This window comes from Oryctolagus cuniculus, chromosome 4 (assembly GCF_051225735.1).
Source record: "Oryctolagus cuniculus isolate XC-2025 breed Fujian yellow rabbit chromosome 4, ASM5122573v1, whole genome shotgun sequence".
Lineage (NCBI taxonomy): Eukaryota > Metazoa > Chordata > Mammalia > Lagomorpha > Leporidae > Oryctolagus > Oryctolagus cuniculus.
Window position 1 is genome coordinate 150,859,713 of NC_142870.1, and position 22,575 is coordinate 150,882,287.

The following is a 22,575-nucleotide window of genomic DNA, read 5'->3' on the forward strand; positions in this document are numbered from 1 at the left end:
GAGGATTAATGAGCGGTAATTCACACACAGTCGCTGCTTAGATGATGGTTCCCTTTTCCCTGAGAACTAAAGAAGTCCTGGGGAAGCGCCCATGGGCCTTGTAGCACAGAAAAGAGGGGTGCAGGCCAGTGCCGGAGGGGTCTCCTGATTCACCATGAGAAGCCAGGTCAGATCTGTTGGGTCCCTGCCTGCCACGCGGGAGACCAGTCTGGGATGACTTCCAGACTCACGGGACCCCAGCATCCTGGGAAGCCGTAGCCTGCTGAGCTCTGAGACCCTCCGTGCCGGCCACAGAGGATGGGGACCTGGGAGCGCACCGCACGGCCCGACTCACCAGAGACGGCGTCCGGCTCTGGTTTGCTCCCCGCCAGGCCCTCCGCAGCCACGCTGCTGCCCTCCGCGCCAACGCCACAGCCGCGGGGCCCCATGGTGCTGGAGCGCCGCCGCTCGTGGATCTCGTCGGAGATCATCTCCAGGTTCTTCAGGGCCGTCTTGTACTCGCCTTTTGCCAGGCTCAGCTTGGCCTGCAGCTCGTCCACCGCCGCCTTCAGCAGCTGCACAGGAAGGGAGAGGCTCGGTGAGTGAGGGCGCCCCCTGCTGACCTCGAGCTGCACAGGTGACAGGTGCAAGCACACGGCCCCTGCCCATCACTTTGGGGATTGCCAACACACGAGGGAGGAAAGACCTGATTCCTCCCATCAGCCCCCCGACTCCCACCAGGGGACAGGCTCCAACAGCCCAAAGCCCACCCCAGCAGGGAACAACAGTCTGGCCGTCCTGGCCATTTGGCCCCCAACACAGTACTTCTCAAACATGCGCTCATGTGGAGGCCCCACCCCCAGAGTCTCTAACTCAGCAGGTGCAGGGCGGGGCCTGGGAGCCTGCCTTTCAATCCTGGGGCCCGCACAGGCTGCTGGTCCCAGGAGCACACAGTGCGAAGGCACAACCGGGCCCAAGACAGAAAGGGATGGAACAGCCCAGTCCAGGAGCTCCCGGGAAAACCACAGCCCAAACTGCATCCTGGGACAGCCCTGCTGCATCACAAGGCGGGGGCCGAGGGGCAGGAAGTCCCACCCGCCAGGAAGCCCCAGGCCACACGTACCTCCAGCTGCACGTAGTACTTCGCCTTGAGCTCAAAGTAAGGCCTACACGAGACAAGGAAGAAAGCGTTCACAGTACCCTGGTGACCGTGACAGAGACCCCCACGGCTGTAGCAGAGGCCAAGGGGAAGGAGGGCGAGGCTCCCAGCCACCACCCAGGGTACACACGGCGGTGGGGGAAGCACAGCAGCACTGCCCACCTTCCCCTTGCCCACGAAAATGCCACGGACGCCAACACCTGCTGCTCAGCAGAGCCCAGAGCGCCCCCTGCAGGCCGTCTCCCTCACTGCACCTGGACCCCACCCAGGCCCAGGCCCCTCCCGGCTGGAACTGGAGTCCAGGGCCCCAGGACAGGTCTTTCTGGAGCCCCGCAGGTGCACCCTGCTCCAGGTCTCTGGCTGGCAGGCCATCCCCAGCCCTGCTCCTCTCTCTTGAAGGCCCAGCAATTTCGCAGGAAGCAGGGGGCTTGGCGTGGCCTGGAGAAAGAGGGCGAAGGCCGCACCAGACTCACTTGGACTTGTTGATGGCTCTCTTGAGCTTCTTCTCCAGCTGCCGCATGCGGCCCATGGCGGCGTTGTACCTGGCCGCGGTCTCCTTATGCACCAGCTCGCTCCTCGTCTTGGTCTGCTCGGCCTCCATGACCTTCAGACAAGAGCAGGGGTCAGCCCGGGCAAGCCCAGAACAGCTGCTGCTTGGGGTGTGCCTTACATCACTCTGTAAAAATACGCTTTGGGGAAACGAGCAGACAGAGAGAAACCGGGGGCAGGGGCTGATGGCAGACAAACGGCCAAGCAGCACCAGGGCAAAGAGCAGAGCCATCGAGAAACTGGAAGGAGAGTCCTAGAAAGACGGCGCACCAGCAGGCGCAGGGGCCCGTCAGACTGCTGCCTGCAACGCTGGCACCCACGTGGGGCGCCAGTTCAGTCCAGCGGCTCTGCTTCCCACCCAGCTTCCTGCTGATGCGCCTGGGAAGACAGGCGATGATGACCCAAGGAGTCGGGCTTCTGCCGCCCATGTGGGAAGCAGGCCTGGAGGACCTGGCTCCTGGCTTCGGTCTGGCCCAGCCCTGGCTGTTGCAGCCACTTGGAGAGTGAACCGGATGGAAGATCTCTGGTCTCTCCCTCCCTCCCTGTCACTCTGCCTTCCAAGTAAAACATCTTAAACAGAGACGCAAACAGGTGTGACAGCAGTGTAGCCAACGAGGCAATCCCAATTTCGGTTGTTTGGGCCTTTCCCAAATGTCCCAAATTAGCTGGACGGGCACAGAAGAATCCAGGACCTGGAGGGTCAAACGTTAAACAAAAGCCAAGTCGCTCTGATCTGATTTTGAGGTTCACAAAGGTTTATGACCAGGAGACCAAAGTTCTGGCAGGATGTCCTGGTGGGAACATTTTGTTAAGCCTGGTGACTCAAAGGCCGTCGGTCCAGGGCCCTCAATAGCACACTCCCAGAGACGGGGGCCCGGCCGGCCCTCTGCCTGGCCTCCTAAACCCAAGCAACAGGAGGAGGCCTGCCTGGAGGAGAGGAGAAGCACCTGACCACAGCGGCGGCTTCCTAACCCCTCTCCATCTTCCAGCGACAGCTCACACACGCTGATCGGGGGTCTTCATTGTCCTGAGGAGCCCAGCAGGACACTGCAGGAAGGGGCCGCTGTGCCCAGAACTTAAGGTTAAGAGTGAGGCCCCCCACCTGGGAGGCCAACGTCCTGCCATCTCCTCCTGGCCAGCAGCCTCGGTCAGCCCCGGGACCACATGTCGGTGCACTGCGTTGTGATAAGGACTCTAAAGGCTAGCAGGGCAGGTCACAAAAGGCTTACTTACTACAGGCATGAAAAAGTTGGGGGGGGGGGGCGGCTGTGGTGTAGCAGGTAAAGCCCCAGCGTGCAGCCCCAGCATCCCGTGTGGGTGCAGGTTCAAGACTCAGCTGCTCCACTTCTGATCCAGCTGCCTGCTAATGTGCCTGGGAAAGCAACAGAAGATGGCCCGAGTGCCTGGGCCCTTGCACCTGTGTGGAAGACCTCCAAGAAGCTCCTGGTTTTCAATCGGCCCAGCTCTGGCCTTTTAGGGAGTGAACCAGTAGACAGAAGACCTTTCTCTCTCTTCCTCTGTGTGTGTGTGTTTGTATATAACTGCCTTTTTTTTTTTTTTTTTTTAAGACAGAGTTACAGAGCCAGGTAAAACCAAAGAGAAAGGGACAGAGAGACAGAGAGGTCTTCCATCTGCTGGCTCACTCCCCAAATGAATTCAACGGCCAGAGCTGAGCTGATCCGAAGCCAGGAGCTTCTTCTGGGTCTCCCACGCGGGTGCAGGGGCCCAAGGACTTGGGCCATCTTCCACTGCTATCCCAGGCCATAGCAGAGAGCTGGGTCGGAAGTGGAGCAGTCGGGTCTCAAACTGGCACCCATGTGGGATGCCAGCGCTTCTGGCCAGGGCGTTAACCCACTACGCCACAGCGCCGGCCCCAGTGATGTATCTTTTAACAAAGGCTTCCACACTGGTAGTAGTTTTTAAAACAATAAAAACAAAATCAGAAGCAACTGAGCTAAGGCAGTGGCGACGCGCTTGCTCAACCGGGACCAGAGGGCTGGAAGCATTTTTTCTTTTTGTACTGAAACGCACGAGAAGCATGTCACACGTGACCCTGGGGGAAACAGCAGTGACTCTCGGGGTGGTCTCAAATCTCAGGCTCTAGGGCTCTACCCACAGGACTCTGATGAAAACTCAAAACCAGACACCGGGCTGGGGAGCTGTGCGGCACACAGAGGCAGAGGCTTCCTAACCTCAGGCGCTCACACAGCTCCCAGGCAAGACTGCGAGGTGACAGACAAGCACATCACTGGCCCCGCTCTGCCCGTCAGGCCGCGTCCACCGTGTCCCGGCCCAATCCCACCCTCCCTGCCTACACTCGCAGCCTCCCGAGCTGGGAGGGAGGCCCACACACATTCAGCTTCCCGCCTCCGGGGAGAAGGCCACCAAGCGTGTCACCTTGGCCACGTCTCCTAGGTAACCAAGGAGCCCCCCCCCCCTCCTGCTGCAGCCTGCATCAGGCAAGGGAGGAGGGGGCAGCCCCGGGCCCAGGGTTCTCCAGGGAAGTGGAAGCAGCAGGGAACAGAGCACAGCCACAGAAGCGGCCCAAGGAACAGCCATGGCTCAGACCTAAGGCCCCTGAAGCCACACCCCAGGCCCCCCAGGGGCACCCTGCTCTCCTCAAAGGTCCCGTTAACCAGACGTCAGGTCTGGACTCGAGAACCCCACCCCCATCCCTGTACCAAGCTCTTCCTCTTTACTCCCATCATATTCAGTTCAGAGCCCCATGCGCTGATTAAGTACCTGCTGTGTACAGGCACTGCCCAGGACACAACAGAGACTAAGCCCAGCAGTAACTCTCAAGTCAGCAACACCTGGAGCCCGCGGCAGGTGAACCTGGGAGGGCGACCTCGAGTCTGTGGTCTTTGGGGCAGTGGCAGCCAGAGTGCTGCAGGGGCTGGCAGGGGCTGCGCTCCCTCCTCTCATCCGGCCCTGGGGCCCTCTGCCCCACCGCCATCTGCCCGGGCCAGCTCCCAGGAGCACTCTGCTCCAGGGGGCCGAGCTGGATACTCTGGAACTTTCTCCCTGCCTGGGGCGAGCCACCGGCTCCCTGTCAACTTCAGACTGTCTGCCTCAGCCGGCAGCCCTAAGATGCCAGGCCACCCTGGGGTTCCCGAAACCTTCAGACACCCACTCCACCCCCGGGACCGCCCAGGAGACTCAGCCAGAGCCGGCACCAGGCAAGCAGGTGGGCAGCGGGCCCTGGGATGCCACCCAAGACCAGCCACCACCCTCCCCGCCCCGTCCAGCACCGGCAGCTTGCCGGCCCCCGGGAGCCCTGCCCTTGCTCAGAGCAGCCCACAGGAGACTTGTCCAACAGCTGGGGCCTCCCTATCCAGACGCCGGTGGGCACTGCACAGGTGGGCCAAGCTTCACCCTGCGTCCCAAGCCTGCAGAACGACCCGCACCAAGTGGGAGCTACCCGGCCGACATGGCCGCAGCTTGCTGCTTGCCCGTCCCCAGGGGCCTGTCCCTCCGTGTCTTGCCGGCAGCACAGGGCCGAGGCCAGGCCGCTCCGCAGGGGACAGCAGTCTCAGGCCCTCAGTCTGCTCAGGCCCTCAGTGAGCCCTGCACACCACTGCGTGATTCTTCCCACTCCCAAGAAGGCAGCTCTCACCACCACACGGGAGGGGGCGGTTCAGACCCACGCGTGCCAGCACGGCTGCCCCACGCAGCTCACCTGCTCCCCGGGACCAGGGGCTGGGGCTGGCTGAGCCTCCGGCAGCCACCTGCTGCACCAGCTCGGAACAGCCTAGGCCCCCCCAGCTCCCAGCCGTGTTCCCTCCTCCCAGGCCCACCCTCCTGCAGCAGGGCCAGGACAAAACGCCCTCACGTTCCCAGAAAGGCCAGCCCTGGGCCCTCCTCCCCCTCCTCTTCTTTTTTTATGTGTGTAGGTATTTATTTAACAGAGGACGAGGCGAGGTGGCATGGACTCCCACATCGCCCATCCTCTGCTTCACCCCCCAAATGCCCACGATGGCCCAGCTGGACCAGGCAGAAGCCAGGAGGCAGGAGCTCAATCCAGGTCTCCCACTTGGGAGACGGGGAGCCAACCACGTGAGCCATCACCCTGCTGCCTCCCAGGGTGTGCACCAGAGCAGGAAGCTGGAGGTGGGAGCAGAACTGAGACTAAACCCAGGCACCCCGACATGGAATGGGGTGTCCCGGGCAGCGTCCTAACCCCCAGGCCGAACACCTGCACCCCGGCCTTGCTCTGGGTCTGCTCTTCCTCGGCCTTAGGCTAGTACCTTCCTTGGACGTAGGCTTCCCGGAGGATTAAGTCAGACAAGCAGTGTCCCTCGGCAGGATGAGCGCCCAGGCCCGTGAGGCTCTGCGGTGGTCAACTTGAGCCCCCTTCTGGGGAGACGGGATCCCAGAGAGGGGTTCCCAGTCAGCAGCACAACCACAAAGCCAGGCGTCTGGCCTGCAGGGAGCATGCAGCTCTGTGGCACCCTCACGTCCAGAGAGCTTGCCCTGCAGGCCGCGTTCGGGCCGCCTCTTGCTGGCGTCGGTTTTGAATCCGTCAGTTCAGGGAGAAGCAGTCAGACTATGCAACCGTGAAGGAAATGAGAAACACCAACCCCAAGGTGGAAACCCTGGCCCTCTCATCTGCAGAGGTGTCCCCCATGGCCAAGGACACGGAACGACTGGGCCCTTCCCTAAGGAAGCCATGGAGAAGGCACACATCCCCTGAGCCTCCAGGGCCACTGTGGAGCCCTGCGTGACCTCAGGAGGTGCCAGGACATCTCGTACAGCTCCACGGTGTGTGCACTGCACAACTGCAGAGAGCGACTTTCCCCAAGACTGCTGTGAACAGCGCCCCCTGCTCAAGGTGTGCAGTGTGGAAGTCCGGAAGCACCTCTCCTTGGGCACACTCCCCCCGCCACTAGGGCCTCAAAACTGGGAAACTAGATAATCAGTGCAGGGCTGAGCATTTGGCCTAGCAGTTAAGACACCCAACATCCTGCAGCTGAGTGCCCCAGTCTGATTCCCGCTCTGGCTTCTGACTCCAGCCTCTGCCAGGGCAGAGCCCGGACGGCTCCAGCAACTGGATCCCCGGTTGGAGACCCCAGGGAGACCCAGACGGACTTCTGGGCTCCTAGCTTTGGCCCTAGCCCAGCCTCGGCCATTGTGGGTATCTGGGGAATGAACCAGCAGATGGGAGATTTCTTTGTGAGTCTCTCATACGAAACAAATGTTTGGAAAAAATAATTTTAATTTTGTAAAGTGACATTCAAAGCAGATGCATGCTTTGCTCGGTGTTTTTTGTTTGTTTGTTTGTTTGTTTGTTTTTTAAGCTTTGCTCGTCTTTTAAAGAACACATGGAATAATTTCTTACAGGCCGACCCAGAGCTCCAGCAGGGGTGGAGGGAGGCTTTGAGGACAGCTGATGGCTGGGTTCTCGTAGTGCAGGGAGGGCAGGCACGGGGAGTGGAATGACGGGGTGTCCATTTCAAACCTCTCTGGCTTGTCAATCTCCAAGATTTCCACCCTCCCCTTTGGCTTCCCCGACTGACCCCCAAAAAGCGGTCCCAGCCTGGACTCAGCTGTGAGCATCAGGCCCACTGGGGGGCAGAAGACTCACACAGAGCCAGCACCTGGGCAGACCGGGGGGAGGTGGTCAAGGATCTGACCCTGGCTTTCTATTTAAGGAAGCGCGGGCCCCTATCCGTGCGACACTGAAAGGGGAGAGGCTGCTGGCACCCCCTCCCGCCTTTCTATTCCAGTCCCCTGGCAGCCTCGGGAGCCACAGCTCAGCGCCGTGACCTGCCCCTGCCTCCCTGACCCCGGCCTGGGCCAGAGCTGTGGTCTGAAGCCCCCGGAGCGAAGCTCCCTGGCCACCCTGCAGTCAGCCAGTTGGGGGGTGGGGGGTGGGGGGGGAGGCCGGGCCCAGGCTGGCGCTGAAGGTCAACAGGAACAGGAGGGAGGAACCCAGGAGGCCCCCATTCTGGGCAGCATAGAAGCCCAGCAGAGGCAGGCAGGAGTGCCCAGGTCCCGCGCAGCCAAACTGTCCTCTCTACCTGCCCCTGCCCAGGTCCCGCTGTCATCCCTACCTGTCCCCCAGCCCCCAAGTCCTGTGCTGAAACCTGATCCCTGGCGTGGTGGCCTTAGGGGGTGGGGCCTTTGGGCTGATCAGCTCACAGTGTGAAGCCTCTGTTAACAGTACTGGTGCCTTTATGACAGAGACCCAAGAGAGCTCTGTGCCCCATGCCACCACGAGCCGAGCCGGGAGATGAGCCCTCTGCAGACACACCTGCCGGCGCCTCGTTCTCAGGAACTGGGGGGTGCACTTTTCTGGGGCTTATAAACCACTGGGTTTACGGTCCATCAGTTACAGCAGCCCCAGCGGACCAGAGTTCTACCACTTCCCACGTGGAGCCACCTGGCCAGACAGGAGCCCCAGAATAACAGCAGAAAACCAAGCCAGTCAAGGACTGAAGATCAGACACAGCCCGCTTCCTCCACACAGGCTGGCTCCTCGAATCCCAGCCTCACCAGGCCCCCTGAACTCTGGTCTAATCCACCACGACCCCCGCCTTCCACCAACAGCACCACCGCCGAGCCCAGGTCCAGCGCGGTTGAGACGTCCACTTGGAACTCCACACCCGGGCACGGCCCTCTGCTGGGGCTCAGTGGGAGTGGACTGTGGAAAACCACCTGGTCCCCCTGGGGTGCCCAAGTCCACGGTCAAGACCTTCAGGGATGAGCTCTACCAGGCTGACCTCCAAGCGGCCCTGAGTGGGGGAGCAGTGACCCGAGTGGGACCTGGCACCAGGCTCAGCCAAGAGACCACCTGAATGAAGACAAGCTGACCTCTGGAGAGAGACTATGGACACCTGGGGAAACGCAGCACATGCGCAGTGCAGCGCGGGCGCAGCCGCAGCCCGGGGCGGCTCCTACCCTCTGGGTGGCGTGGTTCAGCATCTCCTGCCAGGCGGAGTCGAACTGTCGCTTGTCATCCTCCAGCAGCCGCTGCTCAGCCAGCGAGATGGTCTCCTTGGCGGCACGCAGCACCTCCGTGGCCCTCTGGAAGTCCTGTGTGGCCTTCTGGGCTTCCAGCTGAGCCTGTGTGACAAAGCACCCTCGTGAGAAGTGACAGGGGCTCCCCATGGCCTGTCACGCTCTCCCCCACCCCGACCCCCACCCCCAAGGAAACGAGCACCCTGAAAGCCAGGATGTGCCCCGTCCAGCTCTGCCTCTCCCACTCTGGGACAGGCGAGGTACCCCAAGGCCTTGGAAACGCCAGACAGGACAACAGTCGCCGGACGAGGAGCGGGTGCCGACTCGCTGAACGGGTACTTTTCCCAATGCAGGACCCAAAGGATCAGAAGAAACACATGGGCCCTCAGTCAGTGGCAGACAGGTGCACCCAGCTGTGGTCACATGCTCCGGGAGATTCCTAAGGCCAAGGTGGACACAGTGGTGCCCAATACCTTTCCTGCCCAGGCCTGTGGCTCAACTGTGGGCATGTCAGAACCAGAGAGGCCCCACGGGAGCAGGATCCCAAGGGAGCACGGGCCACCCAGGGTCACAGGGCTGGTTAACGGGGAGCTGGGGGCAGACTGCTGGCAGCACGGTCCCCAGGCCAGCACTGTGGCTCTGCCACACAGCCCCCCACTGCAGTCACACTCACGGACACCAGCGACAGGGGAAGGGCCTACCTGTAAGAGCTCAGCCCCGCCAGCCTGTGGGGGGCTCCTGAGCGTCTGAAATGGTATTAATCCGCTGTGGAGCACAAAACACGCCTAATTTTTAAAGACTCTCTACAAAACAGCCCCTGGGTGATTTGTGCACTTAGTACACGATGAAACATCTGGGATATAGGGAGGCCAAGTAAAATACATTCAAATTAAGGTCACTTGTTTCCTTTTTTTTTTTTTTTTTTTAATTTATTTGACAGGTAGAGTTACAGACAGTGAGAGAGAGAGACAGAGAGAAAGGTCTTCCTTCCGTTGGTTCACTCCCCAAATGGCTGCTACGGCCAGCGCGCTGTGCCGATCTGAAGCCAGGAGCCAGGTGCCTCCTCCTGGTCTCCCACGCAGGTGCAGGGCCCAAGCACCTGGGCCATCCTCCACTGCACTCCCGGGCCACAGCAGAGAGCTGGACTGGAAGAGGAGCAACCGGGACTAGAACCCGGCGCCCATATGGGATGCCAGTGCCGCAGGCGGAGGATTAACCTATGGTGCTGGCCCCCCCCCCTTTTTTTCCCCCACTCTGTCTACTGGGAAATGTAAAATACGTAGCAGACGCACACTGCATTTCTCTAGGATGGGGGAAATGCTTCCCGAAGAACAGGCCGCGTGGCTATGACTACCACAGTGTGAATGTGTCCGAAATCAGCTGCCAGACATCCCGTTCACCCGCCTAAGCCCCCGCAGGCCACGGCCAAGGGTCGGCCACCGCAGGGTCCCCCTAGGCTGACAGAGGCCCTGCTGGGACACCCAGGGGGCAGCCCCCTGGGGCTCAGAAGGGAGAAGGACCAGCAGGGCCCCACCCTGCCCGGGGAGTGACTCTCACATGACTTAGAGGAAGTGTTCAGAAACCGCAGGCTGAGGGCGCTTGGTGAAGAAGATGAAGGGGAAAAGGAGAACCTGAGGCTTGGGAGCACGCCAGCTCCCCACCCCCACCCCGCCCCGGGGCAAAAGGGGAGGGGGAGGGGCCCCAGGGGGGCTCCGCCAGGAAGCAGCCCAAGGTGGACTCCCACAGCCTGCAGGGAGTCCACAGGGAACTCCAAGGAGAAATGACTTCCTGCAGGGCGAGCCGCAGGGGTCCTGGCTGAGGACAAAGGAGAGGGTGACACAGAGACAAGCAAGGGCCAGTGGCAGGCCAAGCCGGGAGGAACCCAGTGCGCTGAGAGGAGGATCTCTAAGAGCTCTTGCGGCCTCGGCTCACAAGGAAGGCCAGGCGACACCTCAGATGAGGGACCTGCCTGCCGCGGCCACACCCTGCGGCCCTGGGACCAGCCAAGTCACCCACGCCCACTCAGGCGTGCTCAGCCACACTACCTCCCTGGAGCTGATCAACCCACTTAGGAGCAACGTGGCCGGCAAGACCCGCCCCGCCCCCCTCACCACACTGCAAACCAACACCAGGAGACACAGGAGGACGCTGTACCTGCCAGGACACTCACAGGACATCTCGCTGCAATCCTCCCTAATTATGAACCTATTCTCTGTTCAAGCAAGTAGAGATGCCCTTGCAGGGATGTCCCCAAGACAGCGGCGGCCACACCGCAGCCTGGCACTTCCCATAGCTCCTCCCAAGAAGATGACTCCCAGACTCCACGGAGGCGGGGGAGACATGGCTCGGCCCAGGCAGCCATGCATAACACATCTTTTTTGTAAGGATTCATTTATTTATTTGAAAGGCAGCACTATAGCAAAGGGTGGTGGAGACAGAGAGAGCTTCCATCCACTGGTTCACTCCACAAATGGCCGCAACGACAGGGCACTGTGTGCCACCCTAGAGCGTCTCCCCAGTTCAAGAACTGCCAAGCAAGGGGCCAGCGCTGTGGTGTAGAGGGTAAAGCTGCCACCTGCAGTGCCCGCATCCCATATGGGCACTGGTTTGGGTCTGAGCTGCTCCACTTCGATCCAGCTCTCTGCTGTGGCCTGGGAAAGCAGTAGAGGATGGCCCAAGTGCTTGGGCCCTGCACCCACATGGCAAACTGGGAAGAAGCTCCTGTCTCCTGGCTTCAGATCAGCACAGCTCTAGCTGCTGCAGCCATCGGAGGAGTGAACCAGTAGATAGAAGACCTCTCTCTCTCTCTCTGCCTCTGTCTCTCTGTAACTCTTTCAAGTAAATTTAAAAAAAAAAAAAAAAGAGCTGCGAAGCAGGAGGGGCCAAGGTTTTGTGCCAATACCTGTGAACCCTCCCACACTTTTTTTTTTAACTGACTGATAGAGTTAGACAGTGAGAGAGAGAGAGACAGAAAGGTCTTCCTTCCGTTGGTTCACCCCCCAAATGGCCACCATGGCCGGAGCTATGCCGATCCGGAGCCAGGAGCCAGGAGCCAGGAGCTTCCTCCTGGTCTCCCATGCGGGTGCAGGGCTCAAGCACTTGGGCCATCCTCCACTGCCCTCCTGGGCCACAGCAGAGAGCTGGATTGGAAGAGGGATAGCCGGAACTAGAACCAGCACCCATATGGGATGCCGGCACCGCAGGTGGAGGATTAACCAAGTGAGCCACGGCGCCGGCCCGCCTCCCACACCTCTATACCCTTCTCAGTCATGGCGGCTCATGGCCTGCCAACCACACAGTGGGCCCCCGGAACCAGCACGCCCCAGGTCACAGCCCTCCTGTCACTGCAGGGGCACTGCAGTCACCCACCCTGGGCAGAGGCGGCGCCATGCTGCGGGCTTCCTCCTGCTCTCCCCACGGTGCTGCCGGCACCACAACAGCATCCCCCCTCACCCACACAGAACTGCCGATGTTGGGGGGTGGGGGCGCCACACTCACAGACGGGGCTCACCGCCACACCTAGACCCCCAGCCCACAGAACTCAAAGACTTAGAAACAATGTGCATCAGCCATTTTATCACGGAAACTGTGGGGAGCAATTCGGACTATACTGTTACTGGAATTAAGATTTATTCTATGCATCTGCTCTCCCACAATATGGCGCTGGGAGAGAAGTAAACAGCTTCTACCCAGCTGCCTCTCACCAACTTGACAAGCTGCAGGAGCTGCTCCTGATTGGAGGAGAGCGGCGTGCTCGGCGTGTGGGCAGCCGAGTTGGGATTGGTGGAGAGGACTATAAAGGAGGAGAGAGACGGCATGCACCAGGAACATCTATGGGGAACATCTAAGGGAACCCGTGCAGCCCCCGAGAAAGCCGGCCGGCGGTGTGCCGCTCCCCTGCGGAAGTGGGGAATGTGGCCAGGGGGAACTGCCCTTCCACGGAGGTGGAAGGGATAGTAGCCAACCCGGGAAGAACCAGCAGCAAACCCGGGGAGGGCCGAGCAGATGAAAGAACAGCGCAGGGTCCTGTGTCGTTCCTCCACGAAGAGGGGGAGCGACATAATGGTGCCGTGACTCGGATATGAAGCCTAGGCAGGGCTTAGTGTCGTTCCTCCATGAAGAGGGGGAGCGACAGAAACAAAAACTCAGGGTCCCCTGCTGGGGCGGGTCTGTCCCTTCCTCCCTGCGCTGCCACTCACACGCCTGCCATCTCCACAGCACCCCCAGGACACAGCAGCACCTGCAAGGTGTGCAAGACACATCCATGAGGGAAGCCTCTACACCCTTCCACTGCGATGCACAACACACAGACCCGGGCCACGGAAAGTGGCCTGGTCACCGCCCGACGATCTGAGGGCGGGCACAGCAGGATGGACGCCACCCGTGGCAGGAAGCGCCCGCTCTGGAGCTGTGCCCGTGACAGTCCTCGGCAGTTAATGAGTAGCTGCTGGCTTCCCCTGAGAAAAGGGGCCCAGGAGTGGGCTGTGCAAAGAACCGGGGGTCCCAGCTCTAGAAATAACATCTTCCTGCCTCAGCAGACGAGACCCGGCAGGCACAAGACGCCCCGCAGAGCTCTGAGCCCAGCGCCGGGAGGTGGAGGAGCCAGGTCATTCCCGTGCTCCGCTTCTGCCTCGACAGGCCCAGCCCTGGCTACCTGGGCACCAGCAGCACAGCTACCAACACTTGCAGGGACAGCTGTCCAGAGATGGTCCCACCAGCACCACACGGATGGTTCTCCACAGCTCTCCAAGGCCCGGGACCCCAGCTCTTAACAAGTGGCAACAAAGCAAACATTCCAACGCCCTGGACAGAACTGGCATTGACTGCCCAGGACAATCGGGCCACTGTGAGGCCGCAGGAGGAACAGGGCACATTCCTGGCACCAACAACAATGGCCATTGTCGTGGGTCCATGACCTTGAACAAGTCACTCACCTCCGCAGACTGGAATGCCAAGGCCTGTGGTCCCCCAGGGGCTGCACACAAAGAATCACAGCGGTGGTCAGCAGCCACGGGCAGTGGGCCGTGGAACCATCGAATGACTTTGCTTTTGCAACATCACTGTATGCTTGCAAGTTTTCCACAATAAAAAGTTTCTAAAACTGCTTCCTGGTGCGTGTCTTAATCAGCTATCCCTTCGCTGGTGATCTACCATTCAGTTCTTTATACTCCACGCCATGCCACTGGGTTAAGGAGTAACAGTGGGAGGAGCAGGAGGCGGCCCCTGCTCCTGAGCAAACCACAACGAAGCAGCTGCTTCCAGTGGCCTGCTTTAAACCAATCCTAAGACGGCACATATTTGAAACGGCTGGGGAAATCTGAAAAAGAACTAGATGATATTTAAGAATTATGACTGGGCCGGTGTTGTGGCACAGGGCATTAATGAGCCAGTGCACATAATGCTGGCAGCCCATATGGGTGCCAGTTTGAGTCCTGCCTGCTCCACTTCCAATCCAGCTCCCGGCTAAGGCACCTGGGAAAGCAGCACAAGATGGCCCAAGTGCTTGGGCCCCTGCACCCACATGGCGGATAACCAGGCTCCTGGCTTCAACCGGGCCAGCCTTGGTCACCGCGGCCAGCTGGGGAGTGAATCAGTAGATACTCAATTCTACAGTCTCTCTCTCTCACGCTCACTCACTCTGCCTTTCAGAAAAATGAATACTTTTTTTTATAAAACATCTATGATTAACTTTGTTAAAAAATAAAACTGTGATCTTTTAAAGGTTCTTCTCCGCTAGGGTGAGTGAGTATCGAGACGGGGAAATGAAACATGAGTGACGTTAGTAACTGCTGACGCCAGCGACAGGGACAAGGGGTTCACAATGACTCTCTCCCTGCTTTAGTGTACACCTGAGAAATTCCAAAAAAGAAAGTTACGGGGGTGAGGAGGCCGGTACTGTGGCGTAGCGGGTGCCAGCAGCCAATATGGGCACCGGTTCAAGTCCCGGCTGCTCTACTTCCCATCCAGCTCTCTGCTATGGCCTGAGAAAACAGTAGAAGATGGCCCAAGTGCTTGGGCCCCTGCACCAGTGTGGGAGACCCAGAAGAAGCTCCTGGCTCCAGATTGGCTTAGCTTCAGCCATTTAGGCCATTTGGGGAGTGAGCCAGCGGATGGAAGACCTCTCTCTCTTTCTCTCTCTGCCTCCGCCTCTCTGTAACTATGCCTTTCAAATAAATACAATCTTTAAAAAAAAAGTTACAAAGCCTGGTCTTCGAAACCACTGGTTCATCAGTTACTGCTTTTGCTGGTTCCCTTCCACATAACCCTCAAGGAAATGCTACTCACTAGAACAGGGATGCTGGCGGGCCCTACAAGAGGCAAGATTTTCAGAAAGTAAACAAAACCAAAAGAAAGAAACGCCTCTAAGATGGGCAGTGAGGGGAGTTTAGGAGGCAAAATACTCTCTCCTGCTATGACACGAACCCCCAGCTCATTCCAAGTCCTACCATGGACAGAAGACCAAAAGCACTAATAAAAGCCACTCTCGTTACACAGTCCTCCCAGGCAGGGCCAAAGCCTGTCTGCAGGCCTGGGCCAATGCTACCCTCCACTCACACTGCCCTGGCGGAGGGCACAGCAGGCACCAGCAAAGGGCAGTTGGTTACCACAGCCCCAGTGGGTGCCATGTGGAGTCTGGCCTCCAGGCCTGCTGGCAGGTTCTGTACCCATTTACACTCAAAGCAACAGGCCTGGTCCAAGCTCCAGGGCTTAGCAAGGAAGGGAACTGGAACTCGAACCCAGACCCCCAACCCCAACAAGCTGCAGGGAAGCAGCACACCCGGGCCCTGTGCCGTTCCACGTCTCCAACGCTGCAGCCTGCTGAGGAGCACACGAAAACTCACTTCCAGAAACCCCCTGCACACCGCCAGCTGCACACCCACTCCACCAAGCGGGCACAGGCGTGGCGCGCCCTCTGTGGCTCCGTACCTAGGCACCAATGGCTCAATGGAACCCGCAGCAGAGGTGCCTGCCACGGTGACTTTGCTGGATTAAATGAAAAGCTTTCTATCTGGCCTCCCCGCTCCCAGTCCCACACTCCACGTGGCATAGACCGAGTCTCACACAACAGCATTCGGGACGCTGGCACTCCCGACAAAGTGTGCATCTGATGGCCTGCTCCCTGGCCTAACACCCCTTCCTCAACAGGACCAGGCTGCGGCACACGCTCCCCCTGCCCAGCGAGACGGAGCCCCTCACCATCCACTCCCTACTCCTGGAGGCCAGGAACACACCCTTCTCCCTCACCTCCCTGCAGGGGACTCCGGCTCATCCTCAGAAACCCATCTCAAACGTCCGGTCCTCTGAATTCTCACGTACCACGGCGTGCTGGAGGCCGCCACCGAATGGTCAGCTCTTCTTGCTTACGGAATCCCTGAGGCCATTTATAAAGAGTTCTTGTCACCCCTCAGTCTACAACGAATGGTCCTATTCTAGACTCACAGGTCCCCTCTTTCCTGAATTTCTACTGAGCTTCAGTTTGCCAGCACTTGATGGAGAACCCGTTCAAAGACAGCCTGCACTGCCCAACAGCAACCAAGCATCCAAGAATCTGCAAACCCAAAACTTGGCAAACGTGGGAATTGTGCACCCAGCACGGAGCAGAACGCCTGCCACTCCCCCTCCCCGCCCCACACACAGCCATGCTGCGGCACTGCTGGTGTGTTCCCAGTCCCCGTCCCCGTCCTACGTCCCAGAAAGACTACTCCCCAGCTCCTACCCACCACCGTGCTAAAGAAGGCCACGCTCATGCTCATCCAACACGGGAAGACCAAGTCTGTGGTTCCCAAGCCACCCATCCTTCCCAAACTCCCTCAACACACCCAGACGGCTAGGAAACTAACAGCCAATCACAAGGAGACATCATCACACATGGCCCAGGGAGGCTCAGCCTCTGGATTCTGGGAAAGGGGTAGTGAGAACACATGGAGCGCTGCCCATCCTCACCACCTGCCCAGCCCGCCACGCGGTGCTAATCCTGCACTCGCTCAGCTTCACTCGGAAACTGCTTTCTAACATGAGTTAAACAAACAGGTTCAGGGGTGGGCATTAGGCACAGCGCCATCAAGATGCCTGCATCCTAGGGCCGGCGCTGTGGCGTAGCGGGTAAGGCCACCTGCGACGCCGGCATCCCATCCTGGCTGCTCCACTTCTGATCCAGCTCTTTGCTATGGCCTGCGAAAGCAGTGGAAGATGGTTCAACACCCTGGGCCCCCGCACCCACGTGGGAGACCCGGAGGAGGCTCCTGGCTTCAGATCAGCACAGCTCCGGCCATTGCGGGCAATTGGGGAGTGAACCAATGGATGGAAGACCCCTCTCTCTCTCTGCCTCTCCTTCTCTCTGTGTAACTCTTTCAAATAAATAAATAAATCTTAAAAAAAAAAAAAAAAAAAAAAAAAAGATGTCTGCTTCCCATTTTGAGTCCCAGGACTGCTTCTAGTCCAACTTCCTCCTGGGAGGCAGCAGGTGACAACTCAAATAATTGAGTCCCTGTCACCTACACAGCATGTTCCCAGCTTTGCCCTGGTTTAACCCTAGATGTTGTGGGCATTTGAGGAGTGAACCAGAGAATGCAACAGGTAGATGTAGATATGTGTGTATCTGTGTGTGTGTGTGTGTGTGTGTGTGGTGTGCATTTCAAATAAAGATAAATGGGTTCAGAGCGAGACATTCAGCTCATTGGTTAAGAGGCTGGTTAAGAAGCCTACGTCCAGAGCCATCGCTGTAGTGCAGTGGGTTAGGCCGTGGCCTGCAGTGCCAGCATCCAATATGGGTGCTGGTCTGAGTCCTGATTAATCCTCTTCTGATCCAGCTCCCTGCTAACGTGCCTGGAAAAGAAGCAGAAGATGGCCCAAGAGCTTGGGCCTCTGCACCCATGTGGAAGACCTGGATGGAGTTCCTGGCTCCTGGTTTTGGCCTGGCCATTTGGAGAGTCAACCAGCAGATTAAAGATCCCTCTCTCTTTCTCTGCTTTTCAAATAAATCAATCTTTAGAAAAAAGGACAGCAACAATGACCACGTCCTATCCTCAGAGTTCCCAGGTTCAAGTCTCACCTAGGGCTTTTGACTCCATCTTCCCACCAGTGCAGACCCCTGGGAGCAGCGGTGATGGCTCAAGTTGTCAGGTTCCCGCCACCCACATGGGAACCGTGGATGGAGTTCCCAGCTCCTGGCTTGTGCCCCTGCTGCTGTGAGCATCTGGGACTTAAACCAGCTGATGGGATCTGGCTGGTGAGCTGTCTCTCAAATAAACTAAATAGATACATAAGTGGGTTTTAAAGCCATTGCTATCCCTCATGTCCCTGAGACAAGAAATACTCAAAAGGAATGAAAGGAATATCTGTCAGCAGCCCGCTCCCTGCCAGGCGGGATCTACAAGAGGCGGCTCTTGCTTAACTGGACGCCTTTGCACAAACGCTTCACTTCCCTCCCAACGGGCTGCCGTCGGCAGAGGCCAAGGTCACTCCAACGAAGTGACTCAGTGAACACCAGCTCACTGTGTGGCTTGGGAACTTGGAGCGTCTTCTGGCCTGGGAGCCCGGGAGAGACCCATAAAGAGCAGGTCAGGGAGGAGAGAGACAAGAAGACAACCCAAACCCAGGGACACCTGCAGCCCCAGGCCCAGGCCCCTCAACAGTGTCCAGCTGCAACAGCAAACAGTCCAGCAGCCCCCAGCTGGCCCCTCCCACTCAGCACATGGGATTTCTATGCTCTGTGGAAGCAGCAGCAACCTCGGTGACCAAGGAGGCGAATGGGAGCAGAAACCGTGGCTGGAAGATGCACTCCCCAAACCTGGCACAGTGGTCGGCGCACTGCATACGCAGAGACGCCTCTGCTTCATTAAGGTACCAGCTACAGCACAAACGAGAAGCCACAAACTCCCTCACGGCCAATCGTTTTAATTCATCTGTGATTTTTGTTATCTCCTGCAGCTCACATAATAGATAAAGGTCTCTCTGGGTGCATCTATCCTTGGAAGTGCCTGTTTATGGTGATGTAAAAATTCACCTGAAAAACCTCCATACCGTACACAGTAAATCCTGAGTTGTGAGCACCATTCTCTCAAGACCAGATACTGAGGCTGTGCTGTGGTATAGCAGGTTAAGCCACTGCCAGTGATGCCAGCATCCCATACGAGCACTGGCTCAGGTCCCAGCTGCTCCACTTCTGATCCAGCTCCCTGCTAATGCACCTGGGAAGGCAGAAGATAGCACAAGTGCTTGAGCCCCTGCACTCACATGGGAGACCCAAATGGAGATTCCTGGTTCCCGACTTTGGCCTGGCCCAGTCCCAGCCATTATGGCCATTTAGGAAGTGAACCAGCGGATGGAAGACCTCCCACTCCCCATCCCTGCTTTGTGACTCTTTTCAAATTAAAAAAAAAATAAATAAATCTTAAAAAAAAAAATCAAGCATTGCCCCTTGCACTCAATATGCCTCTTCTAAGCTGAATGGTAGGAGCTGGGATGAGTCCCATGGGGCTTCATGAAATTTGCGCCTGGGTAAAATATGACCCTCTTTGAATTTTTTTTAAAAGACTTACTTATTTGTTTGAAAGGCAGAGTTAACAGAGAGGCAGAGAGAGAGAGGTCTTCCATCTGCTGGTTCACTCCCCAAATGACTGCAATGGCTAGAGCTGGGCAGATCCAAAGCCAGGAGCCAGGAGCTTCCTCCTGGTCTCCCACGAACTGCTTCCCCAGGCCATAGCAGAGAGCTGGATCAGAAGTGAAACAACCAGGACTCAAACTGGAGCCTATATGGGATGCCGGCACTGCAGACGGTAGCTTTACCCGCTGTGCCTCGGCACCAGCCCCAGACCCTCTCTGAATTTACAGAACCAAATTTCTGTATTTCTGCCCCAGGCCACATTTGAGATCATATGACTACTGCAAAAGATTCACAGATAATGGAATTAACAGATAGACATTGGCTCCCAAATTTTGAAACCCATCTCCACGAACTTTTTGAAGGCCTATCGTACAGACGGATTTTGGAAATCCCTTGAAGGCAGGGCGAGGTCTGCCCACCGGTGCACCTCCAGGTGCACCTGCTCCCCCGCCCCACCTCCTCCAGGTGACCTCCCGTCACTGGGCACCACACGGAGCCTGGTGCAGGGAGCACTGCCAAGGGAATGACCGATTCACAGCAACTCCAATCCCCAGATCCACCCCATCTTTTGCTTCTGGCTCTGAGTGACCCGGCAGGATTTTAAGACAGGTTGAGGATCCCTTATCTGAAATGCCTGGGGCCAGAAAGGTTCAAACATCAAGGGTCTTACAGATCTTGAAATATTTACAAAGACTCTGCCAGTTGGGTATCTCTAATCTAAAACATTGCGCAAGCCACAATTTTTTGAGCTCAAAAAATGCACGTTTTGCATGCTCAGATTAGCAGCGTTCAACCCGTTCAACCCGTGCACCTGCCAGAAGAATTCCAAAGGAATGCTGGGCAGCGGAACAGAGGAAGACGAGGGTCTGGTATAAACAGCAGCCACCACAACGCCCCTCCCCGCCGAGCACAACGTATGGAAAAGCCGAGCAATGTGTGTCAGCCTGTGGCAGAGTTGGCCACGCAGCTCGTCAGAGACAGCGTCACCCACGCAGGCTGAGGCTCACGGCACTTCAGGCCCCCCAAGGCCTGCCAAGAGACAGGAGCAGGCCTGCGATGGCCAGGGCAGCAGCTGGGCCCCGGCCTGGGGAGGCCAGGTGGACACAAGCTGGGGTGCCAGGGGCTCTGTGTGTGAGCCCAGGCGTTGGCAGGTCCCTCCCTTCCCACCTGTCACCAGCACATGGAGCAGCCCTGCGGGACCCAAGGCCTCTCCTCACCCCAGAGGAGGATGGAAGCCAGCAAGGACAAGGACAAGGCATACACGCGCGCGTGCGCACACACACACACACACACACCGTCTCCAGGCTACAATGGACCAAGCTGGGCTAAGAGGTGATTTCCACCCTCAAGGAGGTCCCGTGTTTTGGATGCTGGGAACTCACACTGGGCCTCAGGCAGCCTGGATCAAGCCCCAAGCGGGCCGTGCAACAGCAGCCCAGGAGCGAGCGAGTCAGTGCACAGGAGGCACCCACGGCAGGGGAGGACTGGCTTTCTGTTACGTAAGCCAAGCCAGGGCTATGTCCTCGTCCTCCTCGCATGCATGCGCTGGGCGCTGGAGCCGGGGAATGCCTCCAAGGTGCACTCAGAACTCTCACCCCGGGGGGAGTGTTTCCGCTCTCACAGATCCAAACTCAGAGCAGCCAAGCTGAAGGATGCTCAGGGAGGGGGAGGGGAGGAGACCCCAGGAGGGGCTCCCGGCAGCCCCCCACCCTGTGGGGGCTGGGTCTTTGCTTCCCATACATGAAGGGTTAAAGTCGAGCTCGCGTCCCTCAGAACTTTCTGCAATGAAAGAAACGCTCTCCATCTGCACTGTCCCAGAAGAGCAGCCCTTCAGGCGTGGCTGGTGACACGAGGGGCTAATGGCCCCCACCGCAGCCCTAGCAGGGGTACAGGGAAACCAGCGCAAGAAAGAACAGATGACGTCATGACAGAGACCGAGACGCGGTGTTCCAGCAGCCGGGAGTTGTGGCGTGGGTGGGGGCGTGCGCACAGCACAGATGCGGAAGATGACAGCGGCTCGGCCAGATGGCACACGGCTGAGCCTGACGCTGGAGACAGAAGACAGGAGCTGTGCGAGAGACAGCGTCCCACAGGAAAAAAACAGAAGCAATCAGACAGGCTCACGGAGGCAATCAGACAGGCTCACAAGCCAGGGACTGGCTCGGTGACCGTGGAGGCTGCGAGGGGCCGGGGCTGTGGCTCAGACTGCAGGAGCCCCTGCTGCACGCCCGAGGTCACTGGGTTGTTCTGACGGATCAGGAGGGGCAGGGCACTCTGCCATACTCTAGGCCTCTGATTCCAAAGTCGGCCTCATCCAAACACAGCCTCGCAGGAACACTGGAATAACACTGCACCCGGCATCTGGCCACAGGGCCCAGCACAGAATCAACCATCACGCGTGCTACGGTCTTGAGCAGGACAATCAGCAGAAGAGACTACAGTCAGAGAACTCCCCTGCGGAGCTTGTGCCACGGAAGCAAGAGCGAGCGCTGGCCCCAGCTGGCTTTTCCAACAATCTCCCCGACCTACGGGGGGCACGCCCACCTCCTAGACCCCGAAACTGGACAAAGCTTCCTCCCCAGCACCACCAACTTCCGACTTCAGGAGCTGTCGCCAAATCCTATCAAAGTGCAGCAGGCTCGCACTGGAATCTGAATTTCGAGTGAACACACCATCTTCTTAGCACGGTCTCAAACACTGCACAAGATGGACTTGTAGTTAAAACAACAACTGTCTGAAACTCTGATGTAGGCTGGTCCCGCGTCCTTCCGGGAACCCTGCCTCTAGTTCAAACTCCACAAGGACATTCTTGCGGTCTGGACCACTCAGTGCCTCCTGCGTGGCATCCTGGCGGGATGGCTCCTTGCCCCGCCCATCGGGACGCTCCTGTGAGTGATGAGCCTGCGCCACGGGCACACGGCTATGCTGAGACCAGCCCATCTGCAAGCCTAAGCTCACCAGACTCCCCCGGGCAGACTTCCACAGGAGGGAAGGGAAGTGGAGGATGTGAAGTCACAACCAGGAAGGTAGGGAAAGCAGGAGTCTGCCAGGGTCAGGAACAGGAAGGGAAAGGTGCGCCAAGGGCCCCAGGCCCTGTCGCCCTGCAACGTAAGAAAGCCTGCCCACGTTGAAAGACACAATCTACAGTCTGGTTTGCTTTCCCTGCAAATGTGACCACTCCGCCACCCTCTTCAGGGAATGCCTGTGGTTCGCACACGGGGGTGGAACGCAGCTCGGCCAGTCAGCCCGGCGAGCGTATTAAAAACAGCCACAGGAAGAAAAAAGCCAGCCAGCCCCAGAAACCTCATGGTTTCATGTACAA

The 22,575-nt window shown here is 58.4% G+C and overlaps 1 protein-coding gene across 2 annotated transcripts in view; it reads right to left on the minus strand.

Annotated features, from left to right (window-relative positions):
* SH3BP5 (SH3 domain binding protein 5) overlaps window positions 1-22,575 on the minus strand; it is a 55,316-nt gene that overhangs the window by 2,630 nt on the left and 30,111 nt on the right. The window contains exons 1-5 of one of the 2 annotated variants that reach the window (XM_051818481.3): window positions 20,636-20,774; window positions 8,588-8,752; window positions 1,612-1,742; window positions 1,103-1,145; window positions 335-554 (exon numbers count right to left, since the gene is read on the minus strand). In XM_051818481.3, coding sequence (XP_051674441.3) covers window positions 335-554; window positions 1,103-1,145; window positions 1,612-1,742; window positions 8,588-8,611 — 418 coding nt within the window. In that variant the 5' untranslated portion in view covers window positions 8,612-8,752; window positions 20,636-20,774. Of the gene's footprint in view, window positions 1-334; window positions 555-1,102; window positions 1,146-1,611; window positions 1,743-8,587; window positions 8,753-20,635; window positions 20,775-22,575 lie in introns of those variants that run through there. The other variant, XM_002716172.6, reaches the window with a different exon arrangement.